The 17,718-nt window shown below is 35.6% G+C and overlaps 1 protein-coding gene across 5 annotated transcripts; it reads right to left on the reverse strand.

Annotated features, from left to right (window-relative positions):
- Positions 1–4,480: 4,480 nt before the first annotated feature.
- Positions 4,481–11,938, reverse strand: LOC149188888 (respiratory burst oxidase homolog protein C-like). Of its 5 annotated transcripts, XM_089411728.1 has the most exons (6): positions 11,039–11,938; positions 5,564–5,723; positions 5,340–5,477; positions 5,125–5,253; positions 4,947–5,025; positions 4,481–4,834 (listed from the first exon to the last, which is right to left on the reverse strand). In XM_089411728.1, the coding sequence occupies exons 1-6, from the start codon at positions 11,626–11,628 to the stop codon at positions 4,725–4,727; spliced, it is 1,206 nt and encodes a 401-aa protein (XP_089267854.1). In that variant the 5' UTR covers positions 11,629–11,938; the 3' UTR covers positions 4,481–4,724. The 5 variants fall into 5 exon arrangements, 3 of the variants coding, with proteins under 3 accessions (XP_089267854.1, XP_089267853.1, XP_089267852.1); XR_016255845.1 differs by lacking the exons at positions 4,481–4,834; positions 4,947–5,025; positions 5,125–5,253; positions 5,340–5,477 and adding exons at positions 8,379–9,333; positions 9,458–9,739; positions 9,856–10,942 and having other exon boundaries at positions 5,586–5,723; positions 11,039–11,937; XR_016255846.1 differs by lacking the exons at positions 4,481–4,834; positions 4,947–5,025; positions 5,125–5,253; positions 5,340–5,477; positions 5,564–5,723 and adding exons at positions 6,201–6,338; positions 8,379–9,333; positions 9,458–9,739; positions 9,856–10,942 and having other exon boundaries at positions 11,039–11,937.
- Positions 11,939–17,718: the final 5,780 nt, after the last annotated feature.

Genomic DNA, 17,718 nt, shown 5'->3' on the forward strand with positions numbered 1-17,718 from the left:
CATTAACTATTTTGGAGTTTGAGCAAACTCCAAATCTAATCCTATACATAACAATTGAATTGTTGAAAAGAAGTTTGACAAAATTCGACAAAATTAGTTGAACTATGAGCATGCATGGTTGGTTGTTACTTCACATGATATGGCTCTCAAGCCAATAGAAGGATTCACTTGTATAAGTAAATAGTAAGTCACCTTAGCACTAAGCACTAATAATCAAAAGATATGTACAAATCATTGCACCATGCTATTTTTAACAAGTTTTTGAATTGAATATAACCTCAACTTGTAAGCTTGAATTGAATATAACCCCAACTTGTAAGCACATTATCTTTTCTAATTTTGTTGAAATTTTAGTTTAGAAACAATAACAAATCTTTGCTTTTCAGAGAAGCAAGTGACACTTAGTTTGGAGCTTCTCATAAAAACATATAACTTCATGAGTGAAACATATATTTTAAAGTTGTAGGTTTGAGGATTCTCTCTTGTAATACTCATTGTTATGAATGGAATTTACCAAAAATAACATAATAGACGTTAATTATGCTAAAAGATGAGGCACATGGCTCTCATGATATCAATAATGATAAGTTAGAAAATGACTCATAAAGTTATTAGGAGAATAACTCCTCATAACCATAAAGATAACAACATCAAATGATCATATGCCAGTGTGTATATAAATGATTATACTAATCTCTTATATACACTAACTCTCACTAATTACTCATGTGAGCCTAGTGTCATGACCATTAGAGTTTGACTAGTTTAGTTTAGATAGCTTTCTCACAACATCAAGGCATGTACAACTTAAGCAAAGAAGTCATCAAAAAAAGCAATTTCAATGTTTTCTTACAGTAGTAATGGAGAAGTCTAAATGAGCACATAGTTAGACAAATATATATGTTCTTGTTTGGTAGAGGGTGCATGCATACCTTCAATTAATTTTAGTTTATGACAAGTTAAGATTCAATGGTACCAATTTAAATGGAGTTAGTATATTTTGATCGTGTTTCTTTTGTTAGTCTTTAGTTTAGGTTTTAGTTTAGTTCCCTTGTAGTATGCATGCATATCTAAATTTAGACATAGTGCATGAGAGAGGGGAGTTTTCTAGATTTAGTTAGGGTGTTTCCTAAAGAATGATAACACATGCTTACATTTTGTCAATCTTCTCTAGATAGGCACTCAATAATAATAGAAAGTTTCTTATGCATGTTATGCTACTCAAATTTACAGATAGGGTTTTCTATCCTACCTAAGCACAATTTGGAGATGGAATGAATTAATTGTACCCTACTCTTAGTCTACAAAAGAGTTAGAGGATCTTCCATTAAGCTTGTTGGTGACCTTATGTGTTTTTTTTTTCCAGTATAAAAAACATCTTTCATTAATAATGTGAAAGAGGTTACATTAGCTATAGTTTGTGTGCTAACATTGCACCAATAATTAAGAACAAAAACCAGCGGGAGCAGAGGCTGCAAAAAGACAAAAATCAAGACTGAATCCTCCCATAAAGAGGCAAGAAAAGAGAACAAAATGTCGTGATCATGTGCAAAAAATCAGACAAGCGATAACAAATAAGTGCCCTGCCACAAGAACAGAGTACACAGTGAAGACACCAATGATGTCAGAACATAAGGGTCCAATAGAGAAGAACCAAAAGGAAGAAAAATAAACAGAGCCCCCGCTAGAACAAAAATGCCCCTGAGGTGATGATTGAACCATTGACCAGGTAGCCAAAACAAATCTTCCCAGGCAGAATAAATGCACCACACATAGAGAGTTGGTAAGTCAATGCATTCTTCTCCCTAAAGATGTGGCAGAAATAAATGGAGCTGAAGTAAGCCTTCAAAGATGAAATTTGCTCCAACCAGCGGATTAAGGAAGGCACAGTAAGAGAGTGATGGCCCATGGCCCAATCAATCACTATCTTCGAATCTCCGACAATAAGGATCTCATCAACAACTAGCCAAGATGCACAATGCATAACACCCCATAAAGCCAAAATCTTTGCTCTCATATTGGTGCCATAACCACCAGACCAATAGAAATGGAAAGCATGGGAAGAGTTGAAAATGATATTGGCACCACACCTACACACACCACTTGCAGAGGCACTGTCAAAAAATCTAATGGGATATGTGTCAAGGTGCTTAATAATTTATGATTTAAGTTATAGGATTATAATTTATTATTTTCTAGACTTAATAAAATAGTGACACATATTTGAGAGTTTTATTTTCCATGTATTTTATGGTAGTGTTTCAACTCACATCTATTTGTAGATTAGTGTATTTGAAGGATGTTTTTTTTTATAGGGTTTCAGTATTAAAGTTACTCAAGGTTAGTTTTTCTTTGAGTGCATAATTGGAATACCATGGTTTGAGTAATTTTAGTATGACATCTAAACACATTTATTGAAAATTTCTAGGATTCAATGTATGGGTATGACTGCAATCTATAAGAGGGAGGAGTTAGAGGCTTTTAGGAGTGGAATTCCATAGTTTTAGTGAAAAATCATATCCATGCTTGATAAGCGTTGAAGAATGAGATGCCTAAGATCTTCCAATAATTGGAAGGTTGTGTGAGATCTCAATTGTTGATTTGTTTATGTGTTTTTGAAGAGTTGTGGTCATGACCAATTATAGTCTCTTAAGTTGTCATTTTTTGGAGGGTGCTTCCATTTGTCTTTCATGGAAGTGCATGTTACAGAGTGATGAATCTCTTGGAAGAGATTAAGTTGTAGTACCTTGTGGAAAAGGATGTGGTTCTTCCCCTAGATCCCTATTAGGATTTTACTGAGCACATTGGGAAATTGGTCAAAGCAAAGGAAATCATTCTAGATTCGATGAAGGATGATCTAACTACTCATATCATAAAGAGGAAGATGACAAAGGATATGTATAATGCCATGCTCTCCTTGTACCAAAGTAAGAACATGTCCAAGATAATGTTGTTGAAGAACAAACTAACTAGTAGCAACATGAGAAACATGGATAAAATAACTAGGAATATCACAAAGTTGAGATATCATCTTGTCACAATTGGTGGCAAGATGGTAGAAAATGAGTTAATTTAGATTTGTTTGAATGGAGTTGGTCCATCTTGGCATGCTTTTTACAATGTCTATGTGCTTATGAGAATATACCTTCATTTGAATGTCCATGTGATGCCTTTGTCAAGGAGGAGATGAGATTGAAGATAGGTTTAGGAAACTATGAGGATGTACTAGACCTATCCATCATTGAGAAGGTGAGGAAGGAGGGAAATAAAGCAAGATTTGGGAAGGGTTAATTAGAGGAAAATGTAATATTTAGGGTATTCTAACTAGAAGAAGGATTTGAATCATCTCAATTGCTTCAAGAGCAACAAACATGACCACTTTTCTTGTTAGTGTCCTAAGAAGAAGAAGTGGAAGAGTAAGAAACAACATCACTAGATATTGTCTGTAGGAAGTGCAGAAGTTTCAGGTGTGGATGTGTTCAACGCCAGGCTTGACATTACCTTTGCTAGGATGTCATGCCTTTCCATTGACATATTTTTAAGTGTTGGGTGGTATATAAATGGTGAATCCTTTTGATATATGATGTAAAATATATTGGCCTTATGTAATTAGAGGAACAAGGAAATATAGGTGGATTTTGGTGATGCTGACAAGTGTTCAGTGAATGGGTTGGGATCTATCTCATTCCACATGCTAGCAGGAGAAGTTTAATGGATTATCAAATGTCTGTAATGTCCAAAATTTACTACTTCGAAAAGAAAGGTCTTCTTAGAACTTGAAAATCAATAATCAAATATGATTGGTGCAGTCTTCTGAAACTCTTAGAAACAAACAATACTCAGATAAAAGTTACAACAGACATTACATATGAAACTCATGTAACTTCCAAATTGTTCTATAATAAGAACTCTTGGAAGTTACAAGAACTATGCAGCTTATGGCTTACAATGCAGCTTATGGTTTATAATGCCTTCATTAGTATGTCAAGTCCTTTAAAAAAAAAATTACAATCTTTTCCACAATGCACATGTATGTAGTGACATAAAGTTGATTAATTATCACAGTACATAAACAGAGAATTACCTACTAAGATTGAAAGTAAGATGATATTCAAAGTTTTCTCTGATCTCAAACAAGCTGTGGACACATAGTAACGGGGTCATATTACTACATAAGCAACTAAATACCAGAGTTCAGTAATCCCAACTGGATAATGAAGTGTGCTAATCTTCATTGGAGAATGAAAAAGAGAGGCTACATACATTGGAGAAAGTCATACTCTATTAACGTGAAACAAAATCCTAATAAACTTGCAATTAAGAAGGCATCACAAAAATAACGATCACAACACGAAGTACAAAAGGATCTCAAGAGTTTGGAAAGTTCTGACAAACAACAAGAGAGGTCAGTAAAAGGATTTGAATCGAATCTGCAAAAATTTAGATGCACCATAGTTTAAACGCAAATCAAGGAATACTCTGAACATCAATCAAAAGTTATTTTATTGCAAATGAAGGGAGAAAAAATTGATTCATCCTCTCTGAAATTCATGTTCTAATATACAAAGAAAACTACTGTCAAAAGAGACCCATTTTTTCTCTTCAGACAGTGGCTATAACTTCTGGGCAAGGGATAGACTCTTCGATTCCCTGCCTCCTGGGGTGTTAATAACATGAATGCACAAATAAGTTAATAACACACAAACAATTGAACCGCTTGGGCATCATAAGTTTTCCTTGTGAAAGTCAAATCTGGTGGAAGTTTTGCGTGTGAAATCCAGTGAAAGCTGCCTCAAATCGTCAATAAGAGCAGCAGGACCACAGTAGAAAACCCCTGAGTGCATATCAAGTAGAGAAAGAAGTGAGGTTTCAAAGGATTAGTTGACAATCTGTCACATAACAGCCATCAGATCATTGACACAAGGTTAGGTTGGAGAAAATCATACCCACTCTGGAGTCTTTGTGCTTGAGAGCAATACTCTTGAAGACGTTTCTCCAATTAGGCTTGGCAAAGTGTGTGCAAACCTGTGTAGATTAATTGAATCAAATTCCCATAAGCATTGACAAAAATTCTTCATTCACATGAACATGTAAATCTTGAATGTTGTAATGTGATTGACTTACCCTGGTGCCCGATACAATATCTACACCATGTTTGGCATGATTTAGTGCCTGCAACATAGCGATCAATGCTGATCGAGCATCACCCTCTTCATAAACACTTGTGCAATAATTGTGCAACTCAATTATGCCCTGACAGTGATTCATTCCTTGCTTCAATCAACATCATTGAATCGCAAGGGCGTGTATAACAGAAGTAAAGACTTGAAGGTGTGTACCTTTTGATCAATTTCTGCCACTTCATTCATGACTCCCTTGAACCAATCAAATGATCCTTCCTCTTTAGTAACCCAGTAGAAAAATGCACGAACTGTATTGAAAGCTTTTTTCTTACGCTTCCCTACATTTGCAATGCTCTGCAAATGCTAACCATTTAGAGGAGAAAATCAAAGATTTAAGCTCGGGGATCAAAACGAAAATGAAAACTTTTAAAGAAACTTACGCCTTCTTCCTCAGATACTTTCATATGGTTGACAATGTCTTTGAGAATGTTGATAAATGGAGTGGCTCCGATTCCTAGACCAACAAGAAGCAAGACATCATACTTTTTGTAGTCTTGTGCCGGTGCTCCATAAGGCCCATCGATTAGCAACCTCGGAAATCTGTTACACAAGCAATGATATTTGTTCAGCTATGAAAACCAGGTTGAATGTCTATCTGACATATTGCTGGACAAAAATAGATAATGCTTGATGATCCATTTGCCTTGGGTTGGTTTTTCCTTGCATATAATCTGCTCTCAACAGGCCACTTTTCCCACCCATTGGAGGCTCACATACCTGTACAATGAAAATAACAGCAACAAAACGCGGGCTCTTCAAAACAGGGGGTTTATTGTCATGTAAACCATGGCGATTGTTCCAGTGTCAAGTCCACTTGTCTGCACGTCAGCGCCCAAAATCTATCTGTCAATTTAATTGTTGAGGATACTCGGTGTCCTCGAGGGTTTTACAATGAAAATAACAGCAACCAGCAATCAGAACCTGATGATTTTACAGATCAGGGAATTTCAATTTCGCATTGAAGGGAATTTCAATTAACAGAGTCGGAGGTTCGTCCGAATTGTACCTGGGTGGCGAGCTGCAGAGTTTAGGAATTGCAGACCGGAGGAATTGCAGAGCGGGAGGCGCCGGGTCGAGGAGGAAGGTGAGTGAGCAGCCCCAGGGTCGCAATTCCTCATTTCGAATTTCCAATGGCAATAACTCTCCAGCTCAGACCTGATCTGCCAAGGTATGTCAGGATTGCCAGCTCCTAGACTACTCGTTTACATTTTAGGCAACTTCTAATATGTTGGAAAACAACTATCAAGTGCATGTGTAAGTTTATCTGTGAATATTCTTCTCATTCAAATTAGCATTTACTTTTTAGACAACTTCTAATATGTTGGAAAACAACTATAAGTGCATGTGTCTGTTGTTATGTGAATAATGTAAATAGAATTGAAAACCAAATGCTTGCTATATTTGATGGTTCTTTGTTGGTGAGTTGATGATACTTTTTTTTAGAAGAACAACTTTGTTTTAGGAAAACATAACTTGCACAATAGGGAGATTTTCCACACATGCTCCTTTCTCTCTCATAGATGATGCTCACTTTCAAAAATAACATTTTGGCTAATTTTTTTTACTCATCCAAAATGTAAATATATTTGGTTGATAGACAATGAAAAAATTATGTTAAAACTTAGAGAAGTAGATATATGTGTATGAAATTCAATATAAAATCTTTCAGAAATGGTTTATAAAACAATTTAATTGAAAGAAAAAAAAATGATTCAAACCAAAACACAAATACGAGGAAAAGCACATTAAAAGATAGAAAAGAAAGAAAAAACTTGTACATTTACAATGATGAATGAAGCATGTTCCCGTAATGAATTCACTTTAAACCCATAACAAAGAAATTTGATTACTTTAGTCCTATGTACCAAAATACATATAAGAAGTGTTCCAATGACAATTAATAGTAACATTCCATAATCATGAGGCAAAAGTTATGCCAAGGTGAAAAAAAAATCATTTTCAAAAAATTGTTATCTAAAGCAATATGTTTCACAATTCTAAGAATACAAAAATATATACTTTAATATAATAATAATTTTCCTTAGTAAGTTCATCTATATTTATGTGCAAATATTAGAGTTTCAAGATTTTAATACCTAGTTTACTTAAAGAGTATATGATTCAACTTTTATACTTATTTTTAAACCATATCCCAACTAAGTATTATCCATTAATACAGTCAAAAACCAAAGACAAAATAAATAAATTTTCTTTTAATTCATCTATCTTATAACCATCAAATAATATATATTCACATAAAATTTGATTAGCCATCTTTATCATTTCCTTTAAAATTATAATTATTCTAATAATTTTTAATCACTTTTATTATATATTCACATAAAATTTGATTAGCCATCTTTATCATTTCCTTTAAAATTTTAATTATTCTAATCATCTTTAGTCACTTTTATTTTACTAGAAATTAAGAATAAAAAAACCAATATAATACCAAAAAAATAACCTTTTTTCCCATTTTTACACCCTTTCAATTTCTTAAAAAATTAAATTATAAATATATTAAAATATTTACTTTCTACTCGTATATATTTTAACTATATATTTTATAAATAATTACAATTTAATAAATAAATATATTAATACCTATTTTAACTACGTTAATATTTGTATCCACTTAAATAATGATTATAAATAATAAAACAACCTCATAAATTTTCAATATAAATCTCAATATATATTTGATTTTTACATTACTTTCAATATAAATCTCAATATATATTTGATTTCTACATTACTTTCCACGTCTAACAAATTCAAATTCATTTGCTGTGTGCAGTATTTATTCTCGATCCCTATATACCTTATATGCTTTCATCCATTATTAAAAATAAAATAAAATATTAAAATTTAAACCTCATTTTAAGTCTTAAAATAAAGTTCATATATTTTTAATGAAAACTTTTCAAACCATTATAAAAAATGAGCTAGTCATAAACTTGTAGAGAGTCCAAGCTACTTGGACCTCAAACTGAAAGGTATCTTCAGAGGTAGCAATCGGCAACTTATTACGGAAGGAGACGTATTACTAATAAACGGAAGGAGACGTATTACTAATAAAAAGAACATTCAACAACGATGATTAAACAGACTGCTACCCCATACATTATTCAGATTTGACTTATAAAATATGTGTCCTTAAATCATGTTGTAAATAAAAATGACCATGTACTATACCAACTGTGAACGTCCCCAATTATGAAATAGTCTTATGACACCCTCTTTTGTTTTTGTTTTAAAACGTCCACGCCGCCTACTCCCAGGCTGGACATTGTAATTTGGGGCACCCACGGACATCAAGCTCCTCCAACCACGTACAATGTTCAACACATTCCACCTCCTCTAACTCACAGCAACCATTCCATACTTGGCAGTTCATCTAACTGAGCGCACCCACTAACATCTAACCTCTCAAGTTGTCTGGCGTGCTCCAAACCCCGTATCCTCTTCAACTGCGTACATCCCTTTGCCGACAATTCCTCTAACTGAAAGGATCTTTCCATAACTGAGCGCACCCACTAACATCGAACCTCTGAAGTTCTTCGGCGTCCTCCAAACCCGCTATCCTCTTCAGCTGCGTACATCCCTTTGCCGACAATTCCTTTAACTGAAAGCACCATCCCATACTTAGTTCACCTAACTGAGCGCACCCACTAACATCTACCCTCTGAAGTTGTCTGGCGTACTCCAAACCCGCTATCCTCTTCAGCTGCGTACATCCCTTTGCCGACAATTCCTCTAACGGAAAACGAAATCCCATACTTAGTTGTAGTTCATCTAACTGAGCGCACCCACTAACATCTAACCTCTGAAGTTGTCTGGCGTACTCCAAACCCCGTATCCTCTTCAGCTGCGTACATCCCTTTGCCAACAATTCCTCTAACTGAAAGCACATTCCCATACTTAGTTCATCTAACTGAGCGCACCCACTAACATCTAACCTCTGAAGTTGTCTGGCGTCCTCCAAACCCCGTATCCTCTTCAGCTGCGTACATCCCTTTGCCGACAATTCCTCTAACTGAGAGCACCAACTAACATCTAACCGCTGAAGTTTTGTCAGGTTTTCCAACCCCCATATGTTCTGCAACCTTTCACATCCATATACGTCCAACTCCTCCAAACATAAAGGGAGCTGCAAAAAAGATATTTATATGTGGATCACGATTCTCATCTACTAAACATTTCAAATTATTCCGAGACGCTATTTTGATAATAACCACTAAACAGAAATGTTTATACAACAAATTTCAATTTACCTGTGATTCTGGTTGCCACAATGTTTCTAAGTTCTGCCCGGACACCCGAAGAAACTTTAGCTTATTCATTGGAATCAGATCACGAGGGAGAGATGAGTATGGACACTCGTTCCAGCGGAGCCATATGAGATTTGGCGCCTTGGCGCTCTTCAGAATGCGTTCCAAGAGGGAACCTTCAGTATCAACAAGGTGTAACCTCTTCATTTGAATAGAATCAAAATCATCATCATCATCATGGCATTCGCTAAGAACCATTCTAATTCCCCGCACGGTTATTACTCCCTGCCCATCATAAAAAAAAAATGATAGTGATTACAGGGTCATTCATTCTTGTAAGATAATGAACCGCGATCTTTATGGAATAAAATATAAGAGGGTTTGAGGGATTGACTACTTACAGTTTGCTTCACCAAGTCATCAAAATGCCGAAACCTATATGGTTCCTTAACTTTGGCTTCACTTATTGCAAGATCCCGTAGGTGATCATGCATACGTATCAGATTGGAGGAGTCTACTTCGACCAGACACTTGTTTTGTAGATTTTGTAATGCTAACCAGCCTCCCCATTTTGAGACGTTCCATATGCTAATGGCCATTTCCCTTTCTTCTCCAATGAAAAAACAAGCAATATCTAAGAATACTTGTTGTTCCTCTTCATTCAAGGCTTCATAACTAATTTGAAGCCTTCTTTTAATGTCTTCATGAAGTCTCCTTCGAAGTTGAACCAATTGGGCAGACCAATAAGACAGGTCATTGTTTCCATGGAGAAGTCCACCGAACACTTTGAGAGATAGAGGCAATCCATCACAGGCTTTTACGAAGTCCTGGGCCACGTTTTCAAATCCTGGGAGTGGATCGGGCTGACGGAAAGCATGCTGGCAAAAGAGCTTGAGTGAGCGTTCTGTACTTAGGCCGCCTAACTTGTAAATTAATGAGTTCTCGACCCCTGATCCCGTGAGAACACCCTTATCTCTAGATGTAATCAATATTAAGCTATCTGCGTGGATACAAGTTCGATCTGGCACAAGTTGATCAATCTGATCTACGCTATCTACATCATCTAAAACTAATAAAATCTTGTGAGAGGAAAGATGCTTTTTAAGCATTGGTATACCTTCATCTTTGTTTTCTATCCGCTGATCTGACCCAGTCAAGCTCCTAAGAAGTTTTCTCTGAAATATTAATAGAGATCCTTTATTTACATTATCTCTTACATCATCTAAAAAGCAAGATCGGGCATAGCCTGAACTCTCCCTTTTCCTATTGAAGATTTCTTTTGCAAGGGTTGTTTTTCCTACACCACCTAACCCAACAATCCCTACGACCTGAACTTTTCTTCCACTCTGTGGATGCGGCAATAACACTTGATTTTCAAAATCGCTAACTTTATCTTCTAAACCGGTTGGATATTTGGCTACATCCAATGGTTTAATCACATTTATCGACACACATTCAACCACCTTTTCTAGCAAGAGGCCCTCGTCACTGGGGAAAAACAATATAACCAGTGAGAAACATAGTATGTGCATATCTATCAATATAAAGTAACAGAAACACCGGGAAGGATGTTTGAACGCTTACCCATTACACGCCTCGAGCTCGAAACCGCTTATGTCGGCAACTTTAGAAAGAGCATTTCGCCACTGTTCAATAGTGTCTGCATTGTATCTCAGCTTCAGCGTCTTTTGAGGAGATTGAGGATCACATATAAGAACATTTCTCTCAGTTTGAGCCTCATACTCTGTCTTCTCTCCAAGTTTCTTCAAGGATCGTGCATACACAGTATCTGTGCCCTGGGTCCATCTAAGAGCAGCGGGTTTCACTTGGTAAAACACAGGAATGATTTTAGCCCTTGACTCCAGCATCATTAGGAGCTCATTTAGACACCAGGGTGAGTCAGCGTATCCCGGGGAAAAAATAGCAATGTGCACAGAGGCTGTTCGAATAGCCTCTTCTATTTGAGAGTTAAAATGCTCTCCCTGCCGCAATTCATCCCGATCCAGAAAGACCTCGAATCCGTACGAAGTAAGCCGACGGTAGAGATAACTGGCGAAGGAATTTTTGACATCGGGGCCTCTGTGATTTATAAAAACGTCAAAGGCGGAATTGGTCGTATTGTTAGGATTAAGGAAGGTGGAAGTGGAGGCAGCGGTGGAGGAGGATGCGGCCATTTCCAATTTGGAAAACAGACACAGAGATAGGAGAGATGTGAAGGATGGCGATGAGTACGACTCAGTCTGAGACTGCAAGGAAGCTGATGAATTAGGAATTTCTCAGTGCGGAGAGAAATTGTAAAGAATTGCAATAGGAAACACGCTCTATGCAAAAATACAGCAATACACATGAAAGATTCAAACCCTTTAGCCCTGGTTTCCCTGGTGTTTTTGCTTATGTCTGAAGGCGCGTTTTAGGTCTGAATGCGCGTTTTCGTAGTGGCCGACCATGGACCGCGCCAAGTCAAAAAGAAATAGACCGACATTCACAACCATACATTGTAGGGGATCAGAATCACGTGGCCAGCCGGCCAGCCAATGGAAAAAACTGAACCCACAGCTAATGAGAGAACATTGATGGGACACCACTCAAAACATTCACGACTCATAAGTCACCACGTTAAAAGCCGTAGACTCTCGTCTGACAAGTTATCCCCGGCTGCAAATAAAAAAATCAATGGAGACCAATGCTTTTTCCACCTTTAATTGCCATTCATATATCGTACTTGAAAAAGAAAAAAAAAAAAGATTTTTTTTTGGGGTTTAAAGGCTGTATTTTCAATTAATCTAGACAAATCATTTGAATTTAAAAAAGTTAAATAATACTCTAGTTAGGTTAGGTTTTCATTTTATTTTAGAAAATAGTATAACGCGAGGGTATTATGTTGAGACAAAATTCATAAAAAGTTAAATAATACTCTAGTTAGGTTAGGTTTTCATTTTATTTTAGAAAATAGTATAACGCGAGGGTATTATGTTGAGACAAAATTCATACATGATAATATTTATATGAGGGTAAAATAATATTAGTATTTTTTTTAATGTTTATGGTAACTAATATATGTTTTAGTATTAAATTATTTTATTAATGGTGTTAGTATTAATATTAAATTATAGTTTTAATATTAATTTTAAATTATGATATTAATGAAAGATGGAAGTAGGAGTAGATTTTGTGGCTGTAAAATTTAAGATCTCATGATTGTGGGAAGGGGAGAAGAACATTTCGTTTTTCTACAAATTAATGTTGAAATACAAGCATCATAATTATATATTTTCACTTACCGAATAGACTGGGCAATGGTTTTTGATTATAGGGATATTGAAAAAGAACTTACTTCATTTTATAGTGATCTCCTTAAAAAGTCTAACTCTAACATGTTACAAGCCATGGAGAAAATAATCGCCCACATTCTAAGATTGGTCACTGAAGACCAAAACACGACATTGATGAAGGAAATTGCTTTGCAGGAAGTTAAGGAAGCAATGATGAGCCTCCCAAAAAGTAAGGCTCCTGCACTGGATGCTTTTACCTCAGACTTTTTCTAAGCAGGTTGGGCATTCTTGGGAGAGGAGATATTAGCTTTAATAGAGGAATTGCAAAGAAAATGCTCTATCATCCCTGCTCTAAACGCCACTTTCCTCACTCTTGGACCTAAATCGACACAAGCAACAGATCCAAGTAACTTTAGACCTATCACACTCTGTAACGTGGTGTACAAAATCCTTTCGAAGATCACAATCAATAGACTCAAACCCTTGTTTCCTTTGCTCATCTCCAAGGAGCAGTCAGGATATTTTGAGGGTCAGCAAACCTGGACAAGGTCATAGTAGCGCATGAGCTTATACACACTATCAAAAAGTTCACAAAATCGAGTATGGTAATCAAATAAGATTTGTCAAAAGCATTTGATAAATTGTGTTGGGATTATCTTTTCCAAATTTTGAAAGCCTTTGGTCTCTCTAATGATTGGGCTAAATGGGTGGCTTCCTTATTTTCCTCCCCTTTCTTCTCTATCCTTATTAATGGTTCCCCTTCCTCCACCTTTAGTGCCTCTCGAGGTATTTGCCAAGGAGACCCACTCTCCCCTTTTCTTTTTGTCATGGCTATTGAAGGTCGCAGGTGTTATCTTAGACATTCTATGCTTAATGGTGAGATGTGAGGCATTCGTCTCAACACTCGGTTGGCACCCATAACTCACCAACAATTTTTGGATGGCACTATGTTGATGGACGATCCATCAATTCAAGAAGCCTTGGCCTTCAAGCGCATTCTGAATGACTTCATGTTAGCCTCTGGTACTGAAATTTAACCCAACAAGTCGCAAGATTTCTTCTTTAATACACATCCTAGCATTTAAGCCCATCTTGCCCGTCTCTTAGGTTTATCTCGAGCCTCTCTCTCGATCATTTATCTGGGTGCCCCACTAGTAGAGAATTCATTGAAAACTATTCACTAGAGAGATATTCTGGATATAATTCTCACCAAACTAAACAATTGGACCTTTAAGGCCTTAAATTTTCCAAGAAGATTAGTTCTCCTCAAATTGGTGCTTCAATCACTCCCAATTTATAGAATTTTGGTCCTAGCTACACCGAAAGGCGTCGTGCGTTCAATGCGTAACATAATGTGCTCTTTCCTTTAGGGAGGAGCGGCCTGGGAACATAAGTGGGTGGTTGTGGCTTGGAGTTTTCTCTGTCTTACCAAATCAAGAGGAGGATTATGACTCAAGGATCCAGAGATGCTTAACAAAGTCATGGGGGCCAAACTCTGGTGGCATTGACTTCAAGGGGCCCAATATCTTTGGAGATTAATATGGGACAAAAATTATAGTCAAGGACTTAGCATAGACTCCAAGTTGCACAGACACAACCTCACGTGAGGCTCTTCCACATGGAATTTGGCTGACAACAATAAGGAAAACATTCAAAATAACTATTTTGGGGAAATTCGTAATGGAGGCTTGACCAAATTTTGGTTTGATTCATGGCAGCAACTTCCAAAGCTCTCTTCTCAAGAGATTCTATCACAAATTTCTACTACATTGGAAGCCCAGAGCTACATACAAGTGGCACAATATTGGAAAGATCAACCAAGTGAAGGTCATTGGCATACTTGGAAATATTTGGAGGATTAGGGCTTCCCCATTCGAGAAGGACTGGGAGATTCTCCAAAAGGAACTATAGGAAAGGAAAATTCATATTCAGGATGGTGTCGACATCCTTCAATGGGGTTTCAAGTCCTCACGTAAATTTACTATTAAAGAGGATTATAATCTTATGGGAGATTTGGAAAACTTCCCCAAAGAGGAGATATGGACTCACATCTGGCAGTAAGGTCTATGGCCCAAGGTAACCTCCTTCCTTTGGCTTTTGGCCAGGAAGCACCCTCTAACCTAGGAGAAAATTAGAAAAAGGGGTTTCAAAGGACCATCCAAATCACATTTTTAATGACTACCCCATTATGGAGCACATTCAGAGGAAAGCAACAATCACCTTCAAGTAAACATATCACATTTCTCAAGTCGATGTTGTGGATCATCACTACTTGGCATTCATAAGCCTTTCAAAGTCTTGTTCTCAACAATCCTTAAATGCTCCTTTCGATATTTGTCTAATGGACAATCTGGAAGGAAAGGAACTATAGAATATTCAAGGGATCATCAAGAAGTGAAGCAATTATCCAAAAAGTAATCCTCAAAAACATTTGTGAATCCATTATTGCCATCTCATGGGGGGCTAATCATTTGGACGACTTCCCTACCCAAGTCTTCCATTCTTGAGGCCCTCTCCATCTCACCTCCCTCCTCTTCATTTCCGAATCCTACTACCCACCTCATCCCATTCGCTCAATCTTTTTGGTCCTCTCCTCCTTTGGGCTTCCTTAAATTTAACTTCAATAGTGGCTCAAAGACAAATCTAGGCAATGCAGGTTTTGGAGGAGTCTTCTGCAATCATCATGGCCTCCCAACATACATTACAATAGGCTCTATCAGGGTTAGTACAAACAATGATGCAGAGCTTTTTTCCCTATAAGCAGGTTAGCAACATGCTTTGGAAAAAGGTTTCCACAAACTGATTGTTTAGGGTGATTCGAGGGTTGTCATAAATATCCTCAAGAAACTTTTGAATGGTTCTAACTCAGAAAAACTCTCTCATATTTTCCATATAGAATCCCTCATCTCCAGAACCAATAGACTTCTTCAAGGTATCTCAATCATAATTCCTATGCATATAAAAGGAGCAGGAAACAAAGTTGGTGATCAATTAGCTAATCTGGGTTGCAAGAACTCATCCATCAGCATTTCCTCAAGAATGGAAGCGTTGTCAAAATCTTAATGGCTTAAGGAATGCAGAGATTTGACAAACGAGGATTTGGTAGATTCTAATGGAAAAATAGAATCCTCCCAATCCTTCCATTGATCGAGGTGTCTCAAAATCTAAAAGGTTGAAGGTCTAATGCTTGTTATTTTTCTTTTGGCTACTGCTTGGCAACATGTTGCCTTCATGATTAGGAACAATAGTGAAGGATGTCTTGTATAGTCTCAGTTATTAGGCTTTTTGTATTTTTATCAAGCTCATAGTTAGTTTGGTAGTTTATGGTACTTTTCTTGGAGATGAAAACTTTTCTTCTACTCTTGGTTTGGTTTCCCTTTTAGCAGACCTAGGAAAAGCTCTAGATGTAAATGATTTTTATTAATGGAAGACTTATATATATATATATATATATATATATATATATATATATATATATATATATATATATATATCATTTGAATATTAAATTATAGTATTAATAACATAATATTAATAATACTAATAACGTTATTAATACTAATAATAATAAGTGTTGCACGGCACCTGACTCCACACCATTCAAGTTAAAAATTCGAGTCCTCTTTAGTGTAACTTTTTGAAAGTTTTTCCAGTCTGATTTCTATAAAATTCGGCAAGATTTATTGAAATCACCAGTTTGATGGGTAACCCCTGCACAATCGAAGTGCCCTAGAGGTTTTTCACAGTATTGAATCCATATATACACTCAAAAAACGATTTTAAATAAGGAAAAGCAAGATTTCACCTCAAATTTTACCACCTAATTCGGGCACCGGAAAGTCCAAAAAGTTGCACTAAAGACATCTTCGTTAAAAGTTATGTTATGGGAAAAATTGCATAAAATTTTATAATCTACATTCATTTATGTTAGCTAAGTTAATAATTGTTAATAAGAAAATGGAATACTATATTGGTGCTTTGGAAGGAACAAATGAATTGAGATATAAAGTGGATAAATTAATTGCATGCTCACACCGACTTGCATAAATTTTGGTGGGTAGTAACTACTAGTAAGTCTACACATTTACAGTTCTACATAAGTCCTGAAGAAAACATAAATAATGGTGAGAAGTAACTCCTGGTAATTTACATATTATTTTGGTCCATTTTTTATGCAAAGGCTTAGATTAAATTATAGTGAGAAGTAACTGATGGTAAATATGTTATTTACTTCCTTCAAAGCTTAAGAATAAAAAATCACTAAACAAATATCTAAAATAATCCATGCATATTGCAACCATATCCATAAATAATGGCATAAAATATGTTAGATAATTATCCACATAGCATTATCTTGTGCAAAGGTTACAATAAGGCCTTCAAGTTATGGTCAAATCAAATATTTGAAAATTAGTTTTTTAAATAATATTGAAAAATAAATATTTACTTTTGTTAAACATTATAATTGCCATTGGTCAATGCTAAACTAATAGTGGTCAAAAAGATTAATGATGGTATATTGACAATGCATTACTAATAACTTTAATAGTATTAATGAAATTAATAATATCAATGTAATAATGAGATATAATAGTATTACATGAAATAATTTTACGTTATACTATAATAATATTCTTATTAATGTTGTTAACAACATTAAGATTATTATGAATATTATTGTTATTAATAACATTTAAGTAATCACAATCACATTAATCTTAAGCACATAGTAATAATAATATTATTATTTTTCTCATTAGTATTAATAATAATATTATTATTAGTAAAATTAACATATATAATATTTTTTCTGTATTTATGGGGTGAATTATATTATCTACAAAAACAAGGGATTACATAAAGAATTACGATAAGTCAATCAGGTCTCTTATAGGGAAGACAAGACCCAGTCAAGCTCCTAAGAAGTTTTCTCTGCAATATTATTAAAGAGCCTTTAACTACATTTTCTCTTACATCATCCAAAAAGCAAAA

Source organism: Pinus tabuliformis, chromosome 3_1 (assembly GCF_031772625.1).
Source record: "Pinus tabuliformis cultivar Carrire ecotype Pingquan chromosome 3_1, CPIR1, whole genome shotgun sequence".
Taxonomy (NCBI): domain Eukaryota; kingdom Viridiplantae; phylum Streptophyta; class Pinopsida; order Pinales; family Pinaceae; genus Pinus; species Pinus tabuliformis.